This window comes from Xyrauchen texanus, chromosome 2 (genome assembly GCF_025860055.1).
Source record: "Xyrauchen texanus isolate HMW12.3.18 chromosome 2, RBS_HiC_50CHRs, whole genome shotgun sequence".
NCBI classification, from domain to species: Eukaryota; Metazoa; Chordata; class Actinopteri; order Cypriniformes; family Catostomidae; genus Xyrauchen; species Xyrauchen texanus.
The window spans coordinates 56,681,625-56,706,740 of NC_068277.1; the positions used below are offsets into that span (position 1 = coordinate 56,681,625).

General features: G+C 37.5%; 1 protein-coding gene across 1 annotated transcript in view; it reads right to left on the minus strand.

Annotated features, from left to right (window-relative positions):
* The window catches only part of LOC127660386 (U2 small nuclear ribonucleoprotein A'-like), a 62,573-nt gene extending 39,881 nt beyond the window's left edge, over positions 1-22,692 (minus strand). The window contains exons 1-2 of the mRNA XM_052150565.1: positions 22,466-22,692; positions 11,725-11,872 (exon numbers count right to left, since the gene is read on the minus strand). Coding sequence (XP_052006525.1) covers positions 11,725-11,872; positions 22,466-22,547 — 230 coding nt within the window. The 5' untranslated portion in view covers positions 22,548-22,692. The remainder of the gene's footprint in view (positions 1-11,724; positions 11,873-22,465) is intronic.
* Positions 22,693-25,116: the final 2,424 nt, after the last annotated feature.

Consider the following 25,116-nt stretch of genomic DNA (forward strand, 5'->3'; position numbering starts at 1 on the left):
TCAGCAGTGTGTCACATGGATGTGACTATTGTGAGTCAAAGTTAAAGCGCCACCAACTGGCAGAAGGAAGTGTGTCACTTTCAAAATGCTTTGAAATCACCCTCTTATGTCTCAAGTGAACAAACAGAGCAACAGAAAGTCAGATATTTTGGTTTGAATGTGGAACACATTGCAAATGAACATTGAAGCTCCAAAAAGCACACAAAGGAAGCATAAAAGCAAGGAAGTGTGTTATAACTTTTGCATACATTAACTGATCTCGATGAAACTTCAGCAGTGTGTCACATGGATGTGACTACTTGAGTCAAAGTTATAGCGCCACCAACTGGCAGAAGGAAGTGTGTCACTTTCAAAATGCTTTGAAATCACCCCCTTATGTCTCAATTGAACAAACAGTTGATAAAAAATCGGGTATCAATATATTGAATTATGAATTATTGCAGTGATCAATGTCCGGTTAAGATGAAAATAAACTATCGCTCTGTCTAAGCGATTATCCTTCTGAAACACGTCACAAAAACTTACAGAAGCGGATAACACAAACATGATGTTGGAAATATACACTTATCAGAATAGTTATATTAAACTTTAGTCTATTTCAGTTAAAGCCATTTAAGTTATAAAGCTGTCTCATGTAATTTCTCCTTTAATTCTATAATATAACCACTAGGTGGAGTTCTAAGCCTATTTTCTGTATTCTCGTTGTTTTAACGTATGAAGAAGACTTGTGTACATGTTGTTGAGAACGCAGTAAAGTGTGACGCATATTTCGTTCTGTGAGTTTTATGAGTACTCCGAGTCTTTATTAAAACCAACACATGAAACATATGTCTAAAGAAAGTAGGGATGGGCTGATCGATCCTAACGTATCAAGATCCGAGTATGATGTTGTTTTAGGGTTGTCTGACTAGAGCTGTCGCGATAGTCAATATATCGACTTATCGAAATTGGAATTATCGGAATTGATTTCAAAGCCGCAATCTTCAGCTCCGGTGTGGGAACATTTTGGCTTTAAGCCGAACGAGAGAGGAGAGCTAATTAACGTGAACGAGCCGGTATGTCGACTGTGTTTTAAAACAGTAGCAGCGTAAAGAGGCAACACAACAAACTTAAAATCGCACCTAAAACATAACCATCCCACCCAGTTTTTCAACCTGGGAACAACAACTGCAGCTGGAGTTGGAGAGGGGCCTTCTTCCAGACAGTTATCTGTTGCAGATGCCTTTTCCGACAGTGCAAATATAAACGTGACAGCCGAAATGGCGACACTCACGGATAGCGTAACTTCGCTATAAGAAAGACTGTTTAGCACAGCTGGTAACATTGTTACCCCAGTAAGATCCTGCCTTAAGCCCCACAAGGTAAACATGTTGGTGTTCCTTTCTCGGAATCTGCCAAACAATTAAAAAACTAATCTGGCAGCAGAAATGTCCTGTTGATGCATCTGTGCCTTTGTGTGAGACACTTTAAAAGTTTAAATTGACATATTAGCCTACTTTGTTTTGATCTAGTTCTTGATACCTTGCACTTTTTTGTTAACGAAAGTGTATTTATTTACTTGTTTTATTTATTTGGGATATATTTTTTCACATTTCACAATGTCTAAATATTGAATAGAATAAGAATAAAATGTTCTTTGTTCTTTGAAACAGTGTACTTGCATTATTATGCTATTATATTGTCATTATGTAATCAGTGGCATAAAATGGTCTGAAAATTACAATAATATCGTTTATCGCAATTAATTTATGTGCAATATATCGCACAACAAAAAGTAGTTATCATGACAGCTCTATGTCTGACAGATTATTTTTGCTCGCATCTTCACGAAGGTTTGTCGGTTGTATACAATGTTTGCCTGTTTGAACATTCAAGCAATTTTACACTATTCAACTCAACAAATGTGAAAACAACTCAAATACATGTTTGCGAGCAGATTGAGTGACACAGCGATCGAGCCACGTCGTGTCTAACGCCGCTCGAACGCCGATGAGATTTCGCTTCGCTGCTGCTTAGCGTCTGAACGGACAATTTCATACAACAAAGTGTAAAAATAGATGATATATTGAGGAGTCTGTTATGTCTCAAGTGAACAAACAGTTGAGAAAGAAATCTGGTATAATTATATTAAATTCTGGCATTATTCCAGATGACGTCCTGCTATATTTTTCTCTCGAAACAGCGGAAACAACTTAAACAAAATACTGCGTTATTTGTGCCCATACTGATTTAATACATCATCACAAACTATGAAAGTCGTACTTTTATTTGTGTACACTTAAAATAACAACAAAACCTTGTGCTTTTGTAAAATAAAGAAAATAAACCGGCTGCGCTGTCTCTGTCTTCGCGATAATCTTTCTGAAACACGTCACAAAATTCAAGTGAACAAAATCAGCCATTCACGCAGTCTGTATTTTATCGTCTCACAATGAATACAGATGCAACAAGCACGGCACAAAACGAAAATAATGATACTTCTCAGTTCTCAAAAGATTAAACTGAACTGTGCCTTGAATATCGTAACATGCGATAAAACCCTCTTAAAGAGACAGTAACAATTTAGCCTTCAGCCCTGAACATAGACATCCCAAGTCATTGAAAAGTACAAATGGTATTATTTTAAGTTTTTAATTTCTCTCTTACGCTGTAAAATGCCACGCTTTTTGAATGGCATGTAAAATGTAAAAATAATCACTCAATCTCCATTTTTCTTCTCTGATCTGTTGCTATTTTAATGATTTAAAAATCAAAGCACTGACCATTTAAAGTGTGAGCTTGTACATTTTGAAATTTATAAACAGTCACAGCAATGCAGTGTTATTATGTACCTAGATAGTCTTTCAAATAAAATGAGTTTACCCCAAAAGATATTTCTCTCATCATTTACTCACCCTCAGGCACGTGCACACATAGACATCAAAGGGGCTTGAGCACCTGCCCTTTTTCTTCCTCGAGAGAAAGTGCCCTTTTTTCTGGGGTGTTTATTTTTTAATAAATAAATTAATATATATATTCCTGTTTGCTTACAGCTTCCTGTCAAACAAATATATTTATTAAATAAAAAATCAAAACATCAGGTCGGTAGATGAGATTTTCTCGATGCCCGCCCTCCCTCCCTCCCTCCGCGTGGTGTACAGTGCCTCGACTATACAGCTAATTAGCCAAAAGCAAATATAGTTAACTTGTGTCTTGCTAACATTCATGACTCATGAGCTACTAGCTAATGTAATAGGTTAGCTAAAGTCTAGCTAAGGCAATATATCATGGCCATACAGGCCAATATACTGTACTTATTGGAGACATTACAGGTGAATACAGTCACATTTGTGTGATGTACTTAACATAATGATAAATAATCTTAAGATATTATATCAGTATGCTATGTATTGTGAATACACCCATGTTAAACATAAAAATGTACTTCCATTGCATATCATAGGAACACATAAGCGTAAATTATAATTACATTGATAAACCTGTACAAAGACCTCCAGATAAATACTGGCCTTCTGGATTAATACATTTAAGTGCTGCAAAAGATATTGACCTATGACATCCTATGACATCAAAAATTATTCTACATTTGAATTATCTCATAGATGTGACTATTGTGGTTCACGGTCATAGGCCCTGTCCTAAATGGCACACTTCATATGAATTTTCAGTCTTGTGTACTTATTCCATGTGTCCATTAACTCCATGAGACCGTAGGGTGTCTCATTTTTCATTTTAGGTATCGGAAGGGTGCTCACGCATACTTTGTGGTCGATATGTGCCCTCGATCGCACTTTTGCAGAGCACACACTTATGCGAGCTCTACAGCACACATCTTCTCGACGGTCAAAGCGAGGTTACGTTATTGCCCATCGTGCACAGCGACCCTAAAGGCACGGGGTGGCGGTGCCACCGGCTTGGCCCGCCATCGCTGCTCGCAGCTATATTTATTATTATTATTATTAATTTTTTTATTTTTTTTACGACTATTGGGGCACTTTTGGGGCTCTTAACGTGCTCAAAAACTCTTGAAACTTTGCACACTGGTCAGAACCCGCGGCCATTAGGGCCGGGCTGAAGCTGGTACCGGCGTGGCAGGGGGCTCGACAGCGCCCCTGAAACAGGGTCCGAAAACTTGGTCCATAAATCAAACACGCTTGCATGTAATAATATGAAACTCGGTACACATATAGATCTCATCGTTTCATATATCCTTCATACTTTTACTTTTTACCTCAGCCCAACAGGAAATAGTCTATTTAGGGTCTTTGGAAAACACATGCAATGGAATGTGAAATACTCCTCCTAGAGAATTCCACCAATCGCCACGAAACTCGGTCAGCATGAAGTCAAGACATTGAGGATGAAAAATTGACAGCGGATTTTTGATATCTCGAACGGTTTGGCCGTGGCGAGGAAACGAAATTATGGCGCGAAAAGAGAAACAGGAAGTGTGTTATAACTTCTGCATACATTAATTGATCTCGATGAAACTTCAGCACTGCGTTCGCTGGAAGAGGCCGATCGCATGGATGTGACTATTGTGAGTCAAAGTTATAGCGCCACCAACTGGCAGAAGGAAGTGTGTCACTTTCAAAATGCTTTGAAATCACACTCTTATTTTTACCCGATTTACTTAAAACTTTAGGTGTATAATGTAAACACACGGCAGATGTAGACATGTGAAAGGATTATTGATATCTTCGATACTGTTGCCGCGGCAACACTTCAAACTCGAATATTCTTTTTTGATGCTTTTGAGATTCTTAGCATACTTGAAATTGCATGAAACTCGACAGACACATCACATTTATTAGCCAGTAGACATGTGCAAAGTTTCAGAAACGGGCGTGGTGCAGGGGCTCAGTAGCGCCACCTTTTGACAAAAGTGGGGGGGTTGCTTTACACTTTGACCCACAGTCACAAAACTCAGTAATTATATTGTTCTCATCGAGCCGGACAACTTTCTAATTTACAGTCATTAGCTCAGACCAACAGAAAGTCAGCTATTTTGGTTTGAATGTGGATGTTTTGAGAATTTTCTCTCCCTCTCTCACTGACCCTACGTCTCTCTGTGTCTGTGGGGAGGGTGCTGATTTGGCTGAAGAGTGAAAATGCTTTTATTTTAGTTTTTCAAGGTTTTGGGGCCCTTAACGTGCTCGAAAACTCTTGAAACTTTGCACACAGGTCAGAACCCACGGCCATCAGGGCCGGGCTGAAGATGGTACCCGGGCGTGGCAGGGGGGCTCGACAGCGCCCCCTGGAATGGGATTCGAACACTTGTCCATATATCAAACATGCTTGCATGTAATAATATGAAACTCGGTACACTTGTAGATCTCATCGGGCCGAACAACTTTCGTGCTCTAAGTTTTACACCAGCCCAACAGGAAGTCGGCAATTATGGGTTGTTTGGAAACACGTGCTCTGGAGTTATATATTTTCCTCCTAGAGAATGAATCCAATCGCCACCAAACTCGGTCGGCATGAAGTCAAAACATTGAGGATGCTACATTCCGGACGGATTTTTGATATCTCGAACGGTTTGGCCGTGGCGAGGAAATTGATTTAGGACTAAAAATGGACACAAAGTGTGTTATAACTTAGTTAGTTCTATCTACAGTTACAAAACTCGGCGTGTATATTGTTCTCGTCAAGCCGAACAACTTTCTAATTTACAGTCATTAGCTCCGACCAACAGAAAGTCAGATATTGTGGTTTGAATGTGGATTTCTTGGAATTTTTCTCTCTCTGACTGACAGAGTGACCGCTCCCATTCTATGTTTTTCTCTCTCTCTGTCTCTCTCTGACAACGTGCCCCCTGCCAATTCTCTGTGTGTGGGGAGTGGAGTGGAGGGGAGGGGGAGGGAGCCGGACAACTTTCCAATTTACAGTCATTAGCTCAGACCAACAGAAGGTCAGATATTTTGGTTTGAATGTGGAACACATTGCAAATGAATATTTGAAGCTCCAAAAAGCACATAAACGGAGCATAAAAGCAAGGAAGTGTGTTATAACTTCTGCATACATTAACTGATCTCGATGAAACTTCAGCAGTGTGTCACATGGATGTGACAATTGTGAGTCAAAGTTATAGCGCCACCAACTGGCAGAAGGAAGTGTGTCACTTTCAAAATGCTTTGAAATCACCCCCTTATGTCTCAATTGAACAAACAGTTGATAAAGAAATCGGGTATCAATATATTGAATTATGAATTATTGCAGTGATCAACTGTGATGTCCGGTTAAGATGAAAATAAACTATTGCTCTGTCTAAGCGATTATCTTTCTGAAACACGTCACAAAAACTTACAGAAACGGATAACACAAACATGATGTTGGAAATATACACTTATCAGAATAGTTATATTAAACTTGTCTATTTCAGTTAAAGCCATTTAAGTTATAAAGCTGTCTCATATGTAATTTGTCCTTTAATTCTATAATATAACCACTAGGTGGAGTTCTAAGCCTATTTTCTGTATTCTTGTTGTTTTAAGGTATGAATAAGACTTACATGTTGTTGAGAACGCAGTAAAGTGTGACGCATATTTCTTTCTGTGAGTTTTATGAGTACTCCGAGTCTTTATTAAAACCAACACATGAAATATATGTCTAAAGAAAGTAGGGATGGGCTGATCGATGCGAACGTATCAAAACTTCCGAGAATGATGATCAAATTTCAAAATGCTTTGAAATCACTCTTATTTTTATTGTAAACCTGTGATAAAACATCGATGCTTGTGTTTTACATTTTTAAGAAAACAAAAAAAATGGCAGCAAACAACCACTTTTATAATTATTGTTTTGCGATCTTTGCGATTGATTTTCTTTCTGATTAATTTTCTGATAAATCTACCATTTGTTGTTGAAATGACGTAGTTCCAACGGGAGCGCTGAAGTGGAAGGCGGGTCCACCTTCATGTAGCCAATCAGATGAGCTAATCGCTAACTCTCGATTTACTCTTATCTGATTGGTTTAAAACACGCCAGTCACCAGAACACATCTTTAACATAATTTGGCTCAGACCCGTTCTCGTTGCTGCAATGGTACTTTTAATAATGCACACATGCATGTTAAATAATAAATAAATAAAAGAACAAATGAATAAATAAATGAATAAATAAACCATGATTACTTAAGGTTACAAATACACACACACACACACACACACACACTCCATCATTGCAATCTTGACATCGCAGCCTGTTCATTATAGCCGCAATAAAATATAATAATAAAATAGTAAACCTAACATATAAAAATTAGGGCTGTTTAAATTAGGGCTGGGCGATAAAACGATCTCGATATGGCATCGCGATAATATTTATTTAGACTACGACGATAAACTTTTGACATGTTTACTCGATATGGATAGACCTAACAGCCTATTACAAAGCAGAAATAAACGGACAACAGCCAGTCAGAATGCAGATTTTGGCTTGTGTGTCTAAGTACACGCCCATTTGCTAGCAGAGCACTGTTTGAGCTACTGGCAGTGAAGAAAGTGAGTGTAAAGAAAAAATAGTGGAAACGACCGAACTCGAACTATCTTCCAAAGCTGAGGAAATTGTTGACAAAAAAGGTAACAAGACGTCAATTATATGGAAGTGGTTTGGATATCTGAAAAGCGACGACGCAGCAAATAAAGACGGTCTCGCGAAATATGCCGTCGGTCGGTGATAACCAAGACGGGAAACACAACAATTCGGTCACCTGAAAAGGTACCATCCCAGCGACCACACCGAGAGTATGAAAATGCGGGCCCATGTTAATGTTACTCCGTCCAAAAGTTTTGCAGACTAGTCTTTCTGGCAAAAAACCTATAATAGGGTAATTAGGGTTACATATGACTGAGCACTACCTAAAAGGTGTAGCATAGTGACTGGTTTACAATGTTTACATTTTGCACTTTTTACTCAGATTGCTACCTCTAAAACATTTGAGATATTTAAAACCAGTACACAATTAATATTTTATTTATCTGACAGTTAAGTACTTAAATCTGCCAGGGACTTTGTGGTTCACTTGTTTACATTTGTTGTCTTGGTTGTACCTCTGCAAACATTTTGATATGTTTGCTGCCCTGCCAAAGAAATTTGATGTGATAGTACTGTAGTCACAGCTTTTAGTTTTATATTTTATAATAAGTTACAAGGCAAGCTAACTTGCATTGTTTTGTCAAGGCAGATAAAGCATGTTTGCTAAAAGTAAAATGTTAACATTTAGATTTAAAGTTTATCAATATTCTTATAACAAAATATATTCTCAACCAATCCATGTTTGCACAGTTAAATGTTTGCATTGTTATTTATTTATGTTAATAAACTATATAGTTCAACTATTGAACCTTCTGGTTTCTTCAGGCATCATAATCAGTATACTTTTCAAACGGGCTGCATTATTAAATTATATATCGTAACAAATATCGATAAATATGGAAAAAAATATCGTGATAATGTATTTTGCCATATCGCCCAGCCCTAGTTTAAATAGTCAGTAGTACAATTCGTATGATTCACAGTAAGCACCGCTCCACTGTGATGTTTCCAAGCATATTTTTGCGCATGTAAAGAGGATGATTTTCTACGTCGGTATTGGAGCGTGAGTAAAGTACAAAGCCTATAATAAAGAATAGTTTAGAATCCAAATACATCGCAAATGTAAAAACATTTTGATTCTAAAGAGAGCGTTTTTTTTTTATTTGTGTTCTGTTCTGAATATCATTCAATTTCAAGGATTTGTTGTGGAATGTTTTGAGAGTATCATCAAATAAGAATAATTCTCTCGTTTTAGTGATTCCCTAGTTATTTTATTTTTTTTTTCATTGTTCTAATCAGGTAAGGCAAGTAATATTCTCTGTGTCTTTATATAAATAAACCAAAACAAAAAAGTTTGAGAACCACTGCTTTATGGCACGCTTTTGGATTGTGGTCAGCACAGAAAACAGCGCATCGATTCTTGAATGGTTTGAAAGTTATATTGAAATGCTTACAAAGGAATGGATAAGAGGAATTTACATTTTTATTTAAAAACAAGTCATCTGAAACCTGACATCAAGTAAGGTGAGGAACAACGAATTTCACACACTTGGAAAATGCTTTTTATTTGAATGAGTGAACGTGGCTCTTAAAAGAGCCATTGTTGCTGCCCTTAAAAGGACATTTGTTGCTTCATCTTCTGAGTTCCACCTGCAGAGCTTCTCGGAGTTTGCTCGGCAGAAGCTGGTTTCCCTCTGGTCTCAGGTGGACTCCGTCTGTGCACAGATGGAACAAGCCGATGTTTCTGTGGTGAATGCAGCGCATCTGCCTCTCTGCCAAGAAGCCAGACATGGCGCTGTTGATCCACCGCCGGCTTCGTTCAGTGCCATAGCCAGTCCTGCCAGTCTGTCCTCTCCAATTTAGATGGGGTAAAATGCCAGAAAACACCATCCTGGTTCTGGGAAACATTTGTAAGACTTCGGTCAGGTCACTCTTTATTTCCCAAAGAAAATCGAGGCGGTTGCAGCCCACCCGACACAAACTGTTCCCTCCCAGGTGAATAATGAGAATATCTGGAGCTGTAGCTTTGGCCCTGAGAGAGCGCAGAGCTGGAAACAGCTGCTCCCAGAGTCTGCCTCCTCTGCCGTCCCAGGTGATCTCACACTGAAGACAGAGGTTTCCGTCCAGGCGCTGCTCACAGAAGCGAGTATGCAGTGTGCGGATGATGGAACTGCCGACGATCCAAACACGTGAAGCCATCTCAAAGACGAGTGAGGGAATGTGATTTACAACCGGTATTTATGAGTGTTGCACGTTTGGTTCCTAAAGGTGTTACAGGCCCCACCCATTTCCAGATTCAATAATCGGCTCGTTCTTACATAGTAGAGCACGTTCGCACATGCGCAGTCTTCAAAAACGGTGCTTTAAATCTCGACAAACTAAAAAACATAAATAACATTTGGATGTGTTCTAAACAAAAGACACAGGTTGTACTGAATGTCAGCTTGTTTATTTGGCTCAAGATAAGGAATTATTAAGTCCACATGTCATGCAAACAAGAAATGCTTCTAACTAGGTCGAGAGCTGTCGTTGCGAATGTTCGTTGGAGCTCTACAGCACACATCATCTTCTCGACAGTCAAAGCGAGGTTACGTTATTGCCCATCGTGCACAGCAACCCTAAAGGCACGGGGGTGGCGGTGCCACCGGCTTGGGCCCGCCATCGCTGCTTGCAGCTATATTATGTATTATATTCTTAAATAATTAAACTAAATTATTAGACTAAAAGTACACCTGTAAAATCTATTTCTTTTCTCTTTACATCTTTATAAATCTCCAAAACTTTTCCTCACAAATTCCCTTCTAAAAGGGACTTTGTTACAGTCTCACTCGAAGCGCTCATGCCTGTTAAAGAGTGGCGTGCTGTCATAGCAACCATGTTACATTATGTTTCTCCTACGAAGGCAGTCTCGTTTAAACAAGATTTGTATTGAGAAAACTCGGTATACTGCAGCCTTCAAAGTCCTACCTAGCACGCAGCCTTCGAAACGAAACACAGCCAGTGCTATGGATCATGAAAAAATATTTTGTTAAATAGTACATAAACAAACAGCAATGGTGTTGACGTCAGAGTTGCTGTTGTGTTCAGTCGATAGCTGTATTGAATTGACAGTTCTGTCATGTTCAATACTCAACAACATCATATTAACAGGATAGCTAGCTAGCTAGCAGCTATCAAGCCTCATTACTGGTTTCCATAGCTGTGTCCCAAATGACACACTATACACTGTGCACTTTTAAAATATACTATGCGATCAGCCATGTAGTGTATGAATTTTCAAAGTGTAGTATCATCCCAAATGGAATACTTTATGGTTTACTACACGGAAGCATTCGCCGTTTAACAGCTGACAGAAGTGACGTTTCAAACATATGTGAGGTGTTGCCTCTAGCTTAATGCGTTAGCCAAACTCAGTTCAACACTTGTATATTAAACAACGTACATATTCTCATAGCTTGGGTGATGGTAAAGCATTCAACTCATATTTGTAAGGCTCAGTATCCACTGAAATTTCGCCAGCTGTTACGTTCTTCATTATTTACAATTGTGTTTTCAGAGCAGCAGCGGAGCCAGGTAACTCCATCCCTACTGCGTGCATGAAGTTCAACATCATTCTGGTAAAGTACAATTCTTTTTGCCGAATTTTCAGTGTAAACATACTATTTGCACTACTTGCACAACAAAATGGCATAGACTAGTGCAGAAGTGTGCAGTTTGGGACACACTTCATAACAGCAAGGCTGTGTGTGTATTGGTGCATTCACGCCGTATCGCAATTACCATAATTACGAGATTCCAACTTGTAAAAAGCGACTATGTCTTCATAGAGCTAGTGATTACAAGTTGTAAACTCGGAATTCAATGAAAGCACTATTTTACCCTAGGGGGGCACCAGAAACCCCACCGGCTGCCCTTACTCACACGTTATTGGACCCGATAGTCCAATACCTAGCGCTCTCACTTTCGCACCACGTCCCTTTCACTTTCTTTTTTTAATTTTCTTGCCACGGTGTACATTAAATCAAGTATCTAAGCTTGACCAGAGCATATTTCTTAAAGTCTGGTAAGCCTTTTTATAAAAATACCTCCTTACATTACACACACAATAATATGTAAATGTATTCATAACCAATAGTTTCTCATGTAATGTGTCAAAAGTGATGATAATCTCTCAGTTTCACTCACCAAATCCTGTTATTGTTCATCATGAGTGTTTTGAGTCTCTTCATCAGTGGAAATCCATCCACTTTCCTGATCTCATTATCAGAGAAATCAATAGTATCAAACTGATCAAGTGTGGCTCCCAGGTTCTCCAGCACAGGGATCTTATAACCTACAAAGAAATAAGCTGAATTTAGTGTACAGTTAAAAATATAAAAGAGCAGGGCTTAACATATGATGTTGTTCGGTGTTTCTTAAAGTATGAGTAGCCATAAAATGTTGGGTCATAAAATGTTTTAATAAATGTGCAAATATTTCCTTAACCAAATAACTGAAATCGCAGAAGTGCTCTGTTTAGTCTTTACTTCCAAGGAGTTTGAGCAGTCTCATACATTGTCCGAGATCTTGTATTGATGACAGGAGTGTCAAAAACTCCATAAAGTCTTCTCCAGCACATCTCAAATACTTTCAATGGTGTCAGGGCTCTGTGGAGGCCAATGTGTGAAAATGATTCCTCATGCTCTGTGAACCACTCTTTCAGAAACTGAGCCAGATGAATCCTTGGCATTGTCATCCTGGAATATACCTGTGCCATCAGGAAAGAAAAAATCCATTGATGGTATAACCTGGTCATTCAGTGCTGTTTACAACATTCAACATGTTGTGACCCAACATTTTATGGCTACTCATTCTTTAAAAAAATGCTGTCAGCTGACTTCATTTTATTGCGGCATAATGTTGCCGAGCCTAGACCTGACAAATTGAAGCAACCCCAGATCATAACACTGCCTCTAGAGGCTTGTAGAGTGGGTACTTCGCATGACGGGTGCGTCACTTCATGCGCTTCCCTTCTAAACCTGATGCATCCATCGCTTTGGAATAGGGTAAATCTGGACTCCAACCACATTACCTTTTTCCATCATTCCACATTCCAATCTTTATCCTACCTAGCAAACTAAAGTCATATTTTCAGATTAGCCTCACTAACAAGTGGCTTTCTTGTGCCCACACAAGCTGTCTTAGTGCATGTGGAAATGCTCTTATTTTCACTGTTAAACATAGCCGTGAGTTCTACTGTCGATTTTTTACAATGTGACTTCACAAAGCAGTTTAATGATCTCCGATCACGATCATTCAAGATTTTTTTTTGTACCACATTTCTTCCGCAAAGCTGATGATCCACAACTATCCTTCCAGGTTTTAATAATGTGTTGGACAGTTCTTAACCCAATTCCATTGTTTTCAGAAATCTCCTTCGTTGTTTTCATTGCTTACAGGCCAATAATTTGCACCTTATCCTCATTTTACTATGCCTCTGGTCATGGTGGTGTTTAGATGAATGGCGAGGCTTTTTAGGTCAGGTAGAATCCGTTATCTCTGATCCAGTACGTTTGCTGGCTTCCATGGGAGCAGCATGCAATGTTATTTGCCTGCAAACTTGTTCAAATCTGGCAACCCAGAGTGTAGGAATACTATTGGTGAATGGGCAGGATCACACAGGCAAAACATAAACAGAAATTCTGGCCCAGAATGGAAACTTCAAAGTAGAATTTACTGGCTGTAGCATTGTTATCGGAGAAGCCAATATTTCAACTTAGCAGGTTTTCTAATTCTCTAATGACATTATGGTAATTTTATGATTTAGTACAGAAAAAAATATTACATATAGCACCTTTAAACTAAACAAATAAAATGACATCCTGTCAATTAGTCGTTGGCAGTGTGAACGGGGCTTAATGAGAAAGGGCAATTGGTCTCATTTGTTTTGCATCATCGTGTCTCCTCTGGTGTGCAAAGACTGGAGTTGACAAACTTCCATGACAACACCATTAACACATTCATTTTAAAATTATGATAAGCATAGTATAAACTTTATACACCTAGGGTGCTCTAGTTCATCCAACAGAACATAGTATAAATTAGGCTTTGAAGCACCTTTAACTGTGGTCACACAGCATGTTATTATTTGACTTATTTTTCTGAAATATCACACGATCTACAACGTGAAGTTTAATTAACTCGAATCTGTATTTTCTATAAAAGTTCATATTAGCAGTAATACATTAACAGTAAATTAAAGTAATATTATGGTTCAATGCAAGTTAAGCTCAGTATAAAGCATTTGTGGCAAAATGTTTGAAAAAAAAAAAAAAAAAAAAAAAGACTCGTTTCTCCTTTATTTATAAAAAGAAATGTTACCAATGTTACAGTGAGCAGGGTTTCCCGCAGCACTTTGAAACTAAAGCTACATACACACTGCCAGCGACTTTATCGCTGCAGGTCGCCAGTGGCTGGCGGTGAAGTCGCTAGTGGGTGTTCCCACTACTGGTTGCCTAGTAACGTTTATAAATGACATTCACGGATGTCATTCCATTGCTGTTGACAGCGAATCTCTTTTCTTGCCACTAAAAACAAACATTTTGTAGGGAAAAGACTAAATATAAATGGAATCAGTACATAAAATGCTTTATATCAAAGATGAATGAGAAACAAGGCGTGCTGTTTGCCAGAGTGGCTGTTTATCTGCGGCGAAAATGCAAATGTCGGTCTGTATGGGTCCATAAAATCCCTGCGATCTCAGATACACCATTCCACGCAGTATTTTTCTTTAAAATGTCCTTGTACGTGGGAAGAGACATATCATAGAGCACTGGAACATTTCTAACAGCAAGAATTAGCCTTTCATCCATCTTTCCGTTACTGCAGGAGCTGAGAGAAAGAGAGAAGGATCACGTGAGCTCTCCCGTCGTCTCTCCTATTGGCTGTCGCTTCCGTTAGTCGCTCCAAAGTTGAACTTTTCTCAACTTTGTCGCGTCGCTGGACACGCCCACATCTAGCGCCAACGGTCGCGACAGCTCGTATCGCCGGAAGTCGCTGTGCTCGCATTGAAAATGAATGGTATTGATTCACTGTCGCGCGCGATGTCGCTGGCAGTGTGTACGTACCTTAAGGCGGCCGCCTAAGCAACACACGCCTGCCGCCTTAACTACGTCGTCAAAAAAATATATATGAGCGATATTCACCGTGTTACTCTGTCCTGTTTTCTCCCTTTCCATCTTTAAATATGTGATAAGCCTTCGTGTTCGCTTCTGTCTTGTTATCAGCGCGTTCTTCCGCAGCGACGCCGAGCGTGCGTGTGTGTGTGTGTGTGTGTTCATCTGAGCCTCATTGGTCTGTCACTGCTCGTCAATGTCAGAATATTTGAGATGACCAATCAAATCAAAGTAGGCGGGCTTTATGTTCACAGCGCAAATTTTAGCAGAGCGACTCGACGCGCTTCAGTTTACGGTCGGTCAAGTGCTAGATAAGATGTAAGTTGCTAAACTAAACATTTGCTATTTGACTGTTTTTTAGGTCATAAATGTTATTTATGAAAATATGCATAAATGGTCCACTCGTAAAAGAGTGCAATTACCGAAGGGCCCTTGAAATGTTTTTTTCTAAACCAAGGAGGATAGCTTGTAGCGATGCTAGGTGTCAGCTCTGCCATAAGCAGTGATTGTAATAAGCTTTGCACATTTTGACGGACTATTAGATGTAATGTTATTACCTTGACAAACTAATACATCATTAAAAAGATATGACTCAAGTTTCAGTATTTGTCTTAATGTGTGTCAGGAGTTATGCAATCCCCCCCCCACCCCCCCCCACCCCCACCACCTTAACTAACACATTTTCTGCGGGAAACCCTGGTGAGGCACTTACAATTGAAGTGAATTGGGCCAATTTTTTGATAGTTTTAACAGAAATGTTAAGCTTATACTTTTATAAAAGTCACTTACACTAATATCTTAATATCTTCTGTTAAAACGCATGTATTATTTGAGCTGTAAACCTTTTTAAATTGTTGTTTTTAAACTGTCATTTTAGAGTTTTAGTTAGTGTTCATTAAAACAGCATTGATCCATTCACTTTCATTGTAAGTGTCTCACTGTCCCCGCGTTTCCACTATCGGGCCAAATGAGGGCATGCTAGTGCGTGCCAGGGACGGTTGGGTTCCCACTGTCACTTCCGGGGCATCCTGCTTCCTCTGGATTTTCTAGGGACAACGGCCTTTGGCCCACTGATTACACTTGTGCCAAGCAGGCCAATGGGGTCTGAGGTGGGGTCAATGTCAAAGGAGGAGTTTTGCCAAACTTGCCAGTCAGTGTATCTAGCGCACAACGACACAGGTGGGATAATTAAAAAAATTGAGGGTACATTACAAGTGCATTAAAATGCACAATAGATAAAGCAGTGCCCAAAGAAATTACTTTTCACATAAAAAAACATTTCAGTGTTTTTGCAAACCACACACACTTTGCAAACAAATATGTTTAATGTTTTATAAGCTGTGATACACAATGACTGATGTTTAAAATTATAATATTTTAAAAAGGAGTGAAAAACATCAGGTTACTGTCATAACAAAAGCTATATATTTTCACTATACATCACTGTAGATTTTAGATAAAGCCTGTCATATTGCACTGAGCCTCTGTAACTGAATATGGAAACACCATATTGATTTTAATCCAAACCTTCTCAAATCTAGCCAATTGAATGTTAGATTTTGATGTTAAAATATTATATTAATGTTCAGAGGATTACACCTTTGTATCTTGTTACTAGATAGACTAGCTTATGTCATGGGAAACATACAGCCATATCAATAAGCCAAAGGCAAAATCAATTTTTCTAAACAAAATATTATTGGGAGTACAGACGAAAAAAACAAACAAAAAAAAACAGCAGCCTATAAACTACAACAATTTATAGGGGTTACCATGGTTCGTCTGCAACAGGGGTTGGTTGACACAGTAATATTCTTGGAGAAACCTGTCACTTGTACTTAAATAGAAAACGGTCCAATTCGATGCGTATAGCAATTACATTACACTTGTTCTTCACTTGAGGATACATCTGTCGTTTACAGTTGAGGTTGGATTTAGTTCAATTACTGCTGTTTTGCACTGTTGTTTTGCACAATAATTTTAAATTAAAGTGTACATACGTTTACATTAACAGAATAGAGCACTGATCTATATATATATAATTATATGTGAATGAAGAATAATATTTAATATAGTTTTAATATATTTTTTGTCCAATTGTGGTGTGTTACTTTCAATAAAAGTGTGATTTATTTTATTGCTTTGTAGTTTTTCAATTCAGATTCATTAAATTCATGAAATTAATGAAAAAGTATAATATTAATACAATTATTAAAAAAAATATATAGGTAAAAAAAAAGTACATTTTGGTTTCGGTTTTCGGCCAAGTGCATCCTGGATTTTCGGTTTCGGCCCAGAATTTTAATTTCGGTGCATCCCTACTATTGATAGATACCCTACCAGGATGGGCTCTAACAACAATCTTATTTCTGATTTGTGTGACAACTTGGAAGTAACAGATGCATGGCGTTATTATAATCCATATGTGAAGGAATACACTTGGTGTAATAATTTACTAAATGCGTAAATCAAGAATAGATTTCTTTTTGATTTCTCATTCGAAATTGCAATTTGTGTCTGACATTAACCATCAATATGCAACATACACTGATCATTTGCTGATAGTTAAATTTGCAAGCAGAACAAGGTAAAAGCTCCCTCCGTGGATATTGGAAAATGTATAATAATATTCTAATTACCAAATTAAGGGATTAATCAGTGAGATTTTTACAGATAATGAGCTTTCTTCACATAGTAGTGAATGGGAATATTTTAAATTTAAAGCCAGAAAGTTGGCCATACATAGATCCAAAGTTCTTAAACGGATTAAAGCGAAAAAGAAGCTAACTTATTATGCAAATTGAACTCTTTAATTAAAAAAAGAGAAGCTCTCTGTAGAGGAAGTAAATTATTTAAAAGTATTGCAGTTATAATTAGACCAGTTATATATTGAAACTGTTAAAGGAGCTTTTGTGAGATCAAGAGCGAAATGGATTGAGGAAGAAGAAAACAGAAGCTTTTTCTTCTCACTTGAAAAAAGGAATTTCAAAAGAAAAATATTAAAATGCTGCAAATGAATGGTTCAATATCCAAAAACCTTCAAAAGATGACTAGTTTTTATAAAAATGTATATTCTTCTAATCATCAGGCAAACGTTTCTGAGCAATATTTGCAACAATTTAAGGGCTTTATACCAATTATATGTGATTACTTTAATGTGTGAAGCTCCCATAACTTAACAAGAAATTAAAGATGCGATGAAGTCAATGAAAAAAGGAAAATCACCTGGTTCTGATGGACTTTTGAATTTTTTATTCAGTTTTGGGAACTGTTAGAGAAACCTTTTTTATTAATGATTCAGAAATGCTTAGAGAATGGTGCAATGACTCCAACAATGAAACATGGAGTGATTTCCCTTATCCCTAAACCAGAAAAAGAGGCTTCCTTGATTGATAATTGGCAACCGATTACTTTGCTGAATTTTGATTATAAACGATTTGCTTCCATATACGGCAAAATATTAAAACAATTAATACACAATGTCACAAGTGAAACGCAAACTGGTTTCATGAAGAGACGTCATATTAGCTGTAATATCCGGATTGTTCTGGATCTTATTGATTTCAGAGACAAAATTGATTCAGAAGCTATTATAATATTCCTGGACTTTTATAAGGCTTTTGACACTGTGGAGCACCAGTTCCTTAAAATCATAAGCTGCTTTTGGTTTTCCTACAAAATGTATTCAGATTGTTCATAGGGCTGGGTGATAAAACGACATCAATATATATCATGATAAAGAAAATCCACGATAAGCTTTTGAGAACTTTTTTATATTTACTGCGTGTCGCTAAAACACAAGCAGTTTGGCTTTCTAAGGCTGTGTTTCCACTGGGGTGGACGAAATCCACTCAAAGGCGCTAGGAGAGCTTGCCCCGCACCGCTGCCAATCCTACGATCCACCTTGCAAGCATGACGCTCGGCTTTCATAGGAGTGAATTGAAAACGCTCTTAGCTTTGCTCACAACGTGCCAGTGGTAACGTAGGGTCAGACTGGATGAACTTGCTAATGCTAGCTGCCTTGCTAACAATTAGGTTACGTCGGACACCGGATTGATTCCATCCGCACCGCAAGACGGAATAGTGGAGAGTGCGACAGAACAACAGTGATGTGGACAACAGCTCTGATCTTTCTGCACTGTAATCTTGAATATTGTTCTCTAGCAAAAAACTTGTATCAATTCTACCCTGTCCTGCTCCGCACGCATTGCCTCTTTTCCCTGCATGTGTGTAGACATGAAGTGCTGCATGAGTTAACATGGTTTCAAAGCACCTTTTAGACCAGGGGTGCCCAATACGTCGATCGCGATCTACCAGTTGATCGCAAAGGCAATGCTGGTAGATCGCACAAAATTTAAATGTACTTTCGTTAAATTTTAATAAAAATAAATATAATGTCTTTCCTTCTTTTAGTTTCTGTCTGACTTGCACTTGACGAGTAAATATTGACCAGGCGAGGTTTTGTTTATTCAGTTGCCATGACAACTAGGTTTGCGCATACACGCTTTCCAAGGACTTCTGAGAAGAGAGTGCGAAATTGCGATGCTACTGCCCGGATTAGGCAAAACTGTCTGATTCCATTCAGTGCAAGTCATCAGAATAAGGTAAATGCCCTGGCTATTGAAATGTATTGTGCTGTAGGTGTTTTGGGTTTAGTTTTAAAACTGAATGATATCAAAATTGAACATTATTATATATTTTTTTATTTAATTAGAAGATGAATTCCATGTAGGGATACATGCAGTAGTCCCAACAAGCATTTTCTTTTTTTAAATGAAACTGTTTTTTAGTTGGTAGATCTTATTGAGTTGGTCATTTAAACGTAGATCATCACACAAAAAAGTGTGGGCACCCCTGTTTTAGAACATAACGTTTTTCCCTTCTAAATGTATCTTTATTAATCAGCATGTTACGAGCCTTTAATAATAAACAAATAGAATAAACAAATCAATTTCTGTTGTAATTTTGTGAAAATTAATTAGATGTCTGGAATGGATAAGGAAAGACTAAAATTCCTAGTTGGTAGACTAGTCTCTCTCTTTAATGAAAATATACAAAAAAATCTTTCTTAATTTTTTTTTTAAAAAAAAAATCAAAAATTTCTCTCGGGACACCCCTGAACCCACATTCAGCATCATTCCAGTCACAAGGGCTTCTATTTCCCATACTTGGGTATCTGAATCTAAAGAAATATAAAAAATATTTCATTTTAAAGTAAAAATATACCAACAAATACTGGACTGCTGTCACTATGCTTCAGAACAAACAGATGATCGTTTAACATTCATTTTCAATTGATAAACGTTAAAAGACGGTACAATTGGTAAAGGATCCCACAGACCCCACTGTTTTGGCCATCTCTGTAACCCCTGTACAGTTTTGTAGAGACTATTTTGACTGTTTAGATTCTGTCAAGTTTGAAATAAAAAAAATAAAGTGTAATGTGTAAATGTATATCGTGATAAATATCGAAATCGAACAATATGAAAAAGATTATCGTGATAACAATTTTGGCCACATCGCCCAGCCCTAATTGTTCAGATGTTGTACAAAAACATTGATAGCAGTATCATTTTTAACTCATTTATTTGTCGTGGAATACGTCAGGGGTACCCGCAAAGCCCTCCTCTTTATTTGTAGTAGAATCTTTGTCTATTGATATTTTTGCATAAGAGTAGTTTTGAAGGTATTAATATATTTAATAGAGAGTTTCGTATTTCACAATTAGCAGAACCGGTATTGCATATAATCAACTCTTTTTCAAATGAATCTGGACTTTGACTCAATTTATCTAAATGTGAAATAATTTGTTTATATAATACCTCAGAAACCCAATTCAATTGCATACCAATCAGAAGTGAAGTATCTGGTAATTCAGGCAACCAAACATATAATGAGCAGACAGCACCTTAATTTTTCACCGCAATTAGTTAAAACTAAGAATACATTTAATAATTGGCTTCAAAGAGATTTATCTCTATTAGGTACAGTTTTTTTTTATCAAAAACAGAAGGTTTACTGGGGCAGTGGTGGCTCACTGGTTGAGGCTCAGGGTTACTGACCAGAAGGTCGGGGGTTCAAGCCCCAGCACCACTGTAAGTCGCCTTGGATAAAAGCATCTGCCAAATTCATAAATGTTTATCTAGATTTGTTTCCTTATCCTTATGTATTGACAGCAACACTTCCCAAAAAATGTATAACATTTTCCTTGATTTTATATGGAAGAATAAATCCCACAAGTTAAAAAAAAATTTTTAGCAAATAAAAGTAGTGAGGTGGGGCTCGATGTTCTAAATTTTGTTGACACTAATAACATGTTTAAAATCAATTGGCTGATGAGATGATTGACTGGTAACTGCTATATCCAATAATACATTTAATAGGGTTAGTGGCCTCTCGGTCTTATTGAGATGTAATTATTCTGTTGGGAAAATACCTATAAAAATGGCAAAATTTCATCAACAGGCATTAGGCAATAGGATGTCTTCTATTGATGGCATTCAATGGAAGAAAGCGTGGTTGTTACCATATAAATATTGTATTTCAGTTAAAATTAAAGAAGTGCAATTTAAAATTTTGCACAAAGTGTATCCATGTAACGCACACCTGGCGAGATATTGTGATGTAAACGACGTGTACTTTTTGTAATAATGAAAGTGAAAGCCATTTATTTTTCTCTTGTAGCATGTCTTCGAAGTTTTGGTGTGAGTTGAGTGATTATTGTTTTTCTACAATTTAAAAAAATAATATTTTTTGCATTAAATATTTTTAATAAGTTTGTATTGTTATTTTTTTTATTCTTGTATCAAAATTTTATTTGCACAAGCAGAGGTATCTTAAGAAGTTACCCAGGCTCACTGAGTTCTTAGTTGAAGTAGAGTACTTAGTTAAGTCTCGTGAATGATAATGATGATAATGAACCAAGTATGTGCCGTGAACCAAGACAAATATTAGGATTATAAATGCTTTTTATGTATATGCAGTTACAATTATACCATTTTTAACCTTTTTTGCTTTCCCAATATAAAAAAAAAAAAAAAAAAAAAGAGAACCCATCCTTCCAAACGAGACACAGCCAGCTCTCACCTAGATCTGGCGCAAAATCAGGAGCGAACATCTTTCGCGTTCTTAAAGGGTGTGCGTGACGCAAAGGCAGCTGAACTTTGAGTAGTGGTTTCAGTGGCAGTTTAAAACACTTTTAATGCATTGGACAGGACTTTGTTAAAATGTTTCAAGTTTATATTAGAACGGTTGGTCGGTTAAAGAAAACTTTGTATATATAAATATTTGAGTAAAATGCGTATAAAACACGCGTCTTGTATTTTTAGAGTTTCAAGATGTACACTAACAGTTTTACGATTAACGTTAACGATTGTCGATTAAGGACATTTCTAAATATTTGTAACCCTACATGGTAACCATTGTTTCTGCCAAAATACCATATGCCTACAATAAACATTTACATTCATATGGTGCTACCTTCAAACCGTGTTAAGGGGCTTACAGAATATTCTTACATTTAGTAACTGGTATTTTTGGCAGAAACTATGTTTGCCATTGTACATGTTTGCTGGAGATTCAAAAATAAAATGTTGTTAAGTGATATATTAGTTCGGTTCAAACGTGGACATGTTATAACTAAAAAATTACCGATATAACAAATACAGCTTTTTGTAAGTGTGTGTCCCAGGTAAACACAAATGTATTATTTGTGCCATGGGTCAGTAAAGTTTCATGAGTAGGAAATTACTGGGCCTGTAATGTACACTCACCGCGCAGATCTAACTCTCTGTCCCGCACAGGGTTCGTGTACTGTGCCGCTTGCTCGATTAACTCTGCTGTCAGCTTCACCATGTCGACAGCTGAGATGAATAATTGATAAAAATGAGTTTGGACCTCAGATCAGAATGCTACCATTCACAAAAACACGCTACCGCCAACAGGAAGCGTCTATTCGTTTCTTCACGCAACAAAAGCTGTATAGATTAGCGCTACACCGCGTTCATCTTCTTCTTTGGTTTTATTGGAGGTTGGCAAACTAGTTAGGTGCATTTCTGCCACCTACTGGGATGGAGTGTGAGGCATTGACGGAGGAATAGAGAGGTGGGGGAACACCTGCCTGAAATCGAATTGTTTAATCGTAATATCATATTCTTTTTCCAAGGACTTGATTTTATATACTTCTTCTAATAAGATCTGTTGTCTTTACTTAATATAATATAGCCTTCGTCACCTTTGAATTGTTATTCAATTAGTTATGGAATGTTATAGTATTTATCCCTTTGGATATGGCTTTAACATCTTCTCTGAGCTGAGATCTTTCTTTGCAATAACCTATGCATTCTAATAGAATGTGTTCAACAGTTTCTGTTAATCCACAATTATTGTACAGTTCTGCTTTCCTATCTTAAATAGTGACTGGTTAAAAGTGTGCCCAGTACAGAGTTGTGAAATTACTTTATCATCCCTTCTTTTACCACAAACTACTCTCTCATTTCCTACCTCTTTTTTAATTCCATATAGATGTCTTCCCTTTCTCTTCTGGGTCCACATTCCTTTTAACTGTCACTTTAATTAATCCTTTCATTTCCGCTTTACTCTGTGCATTAATATCTATTCTTGGATACTTTAATGCCTGTTTAGCCATTTCATCTGCTAGTTCATTACCTTTTACCCCCACGTGTGCCAGAACCCACAGTAAGAATATGTTTATCCCTTGTTGTATTCTAAACAATGTCTGAAGGTTTTCAAAAAGAAATCCTGTCTAAAATTAGATTTCCAATTCATTAAGCTGGTAAGGCCAGAATGAGAGTCAGAACAGAACACCGCATTTAGTGGCTGAACCTCACTCACCAACTGTATTGCTAGCATTTCTGATGAGTAAACAGATAAATTATGTTTCTTTTCACTATTTTACAGTCAAACTGAGGAATAACTAGTGCTGCTGCTGTATGTCCAGACTCTGGATCCTTTGAACCATCAGTATAGATTTTTATACAATAATTATACTCTTGATCTATATACTCACTACACTACTGGGATTGGATAACTTCTACCTTTTTTCAGAGATCCAGAAGATGAACTATAATTCTGCCATAATCTATAGTGGATCCTATTAAAACACTATATATTCTCCTTAGGGAAGGGCGACTGCCCCCCAATCTGTCCCAGCCAAGCATCATAATATGTTTATTCCCTTCTTGTATACTACTTTTTGAATATGGCATTCAAATGTTAACTTTGAGTCCATCCATACTCCCAGGAACTAGATTTTTGATACTTGTTCTAATATCTGATTGTACATCTTTAGTTTAACGTTTGTTTTTCCCCTTCTTGAAAGACGTAGTATACCTGTGTTTTAGTTACTGAGAATTGGAACCCCCAACTGTAAGCCCAGTTTCCAACTTCGTCTATTGCCTCCTGCATTCTATCCTCCACATATTTGACATTCCTTCCCCTCTTCCATAATGCTCCATTATCTGCATAGAGAGATCATCCTACCCCAGTCCCAATTTTTTAAATGATTTCATTGATCATAATATTAAACAAAGCCTTCTCAATATCAAAGAATACCCCTATTAGTACTTCTTTATTCACTATTGCCTTTCTAATATCAGTTTATACACTGCATAAAATTGCAACCATTGTGCTGTGACCTTGATGTGAATATAGCAACCTCTTATTTTCATGCATATTGTAAGGGGATAGAAATGGGCAAGGAGGAGCCGAGAACCGGCTTGACAATATAAATAATAGTTTAATGAGAAACTTAAACAAAAAGACACAAAACACACACGACGGTCAGCGGACCATAAACAACCTCTTTCTCATTGCACCACCATCGACCTTTATCCCTCTCAGAGGCTTCAAATCAAATCACTTTATTGTCACACGACCATATACACAAGTGCAACAGTGGGTGAAAGTCTTGTGTGCAGTTCCGAGCAACATAGCAGTCATGACAGTGACGAGACATATACACAATTTACATATCAAATGTACACATAAACACAATAATTATATACATTGTACAGTAAACAATACACACAATATAGAATGCACATACAGTAAAAATAAAAAGTATATAAAAAATATATATAATGTAGTTGTATTGTGGAGAATATAACTATGACAGTCCAGTGTAAGATAAGATTAATAAAGTGCAATGCTGATTTATATTGATTGTGAGAGATCAAGTGTTCAAAGTCTGATTGCTTGGGGGAAGAAGCTGTCATGTAGTGGGCTGGTGCGGGTCCTGATGCTGCGATACCGCCTGCCTGATGGCAGCAGTGAGAGCAGCCCATGGCTCGGGTGGCTGGAGTCTCTGATGATACTCCGAGCTTTTTTCACACACCGCCTGTTATAGATGTCCTGGAGGGAGGGAAGCTCACCTCCGATGATGTGTCTGGCAGTTTGCACCACC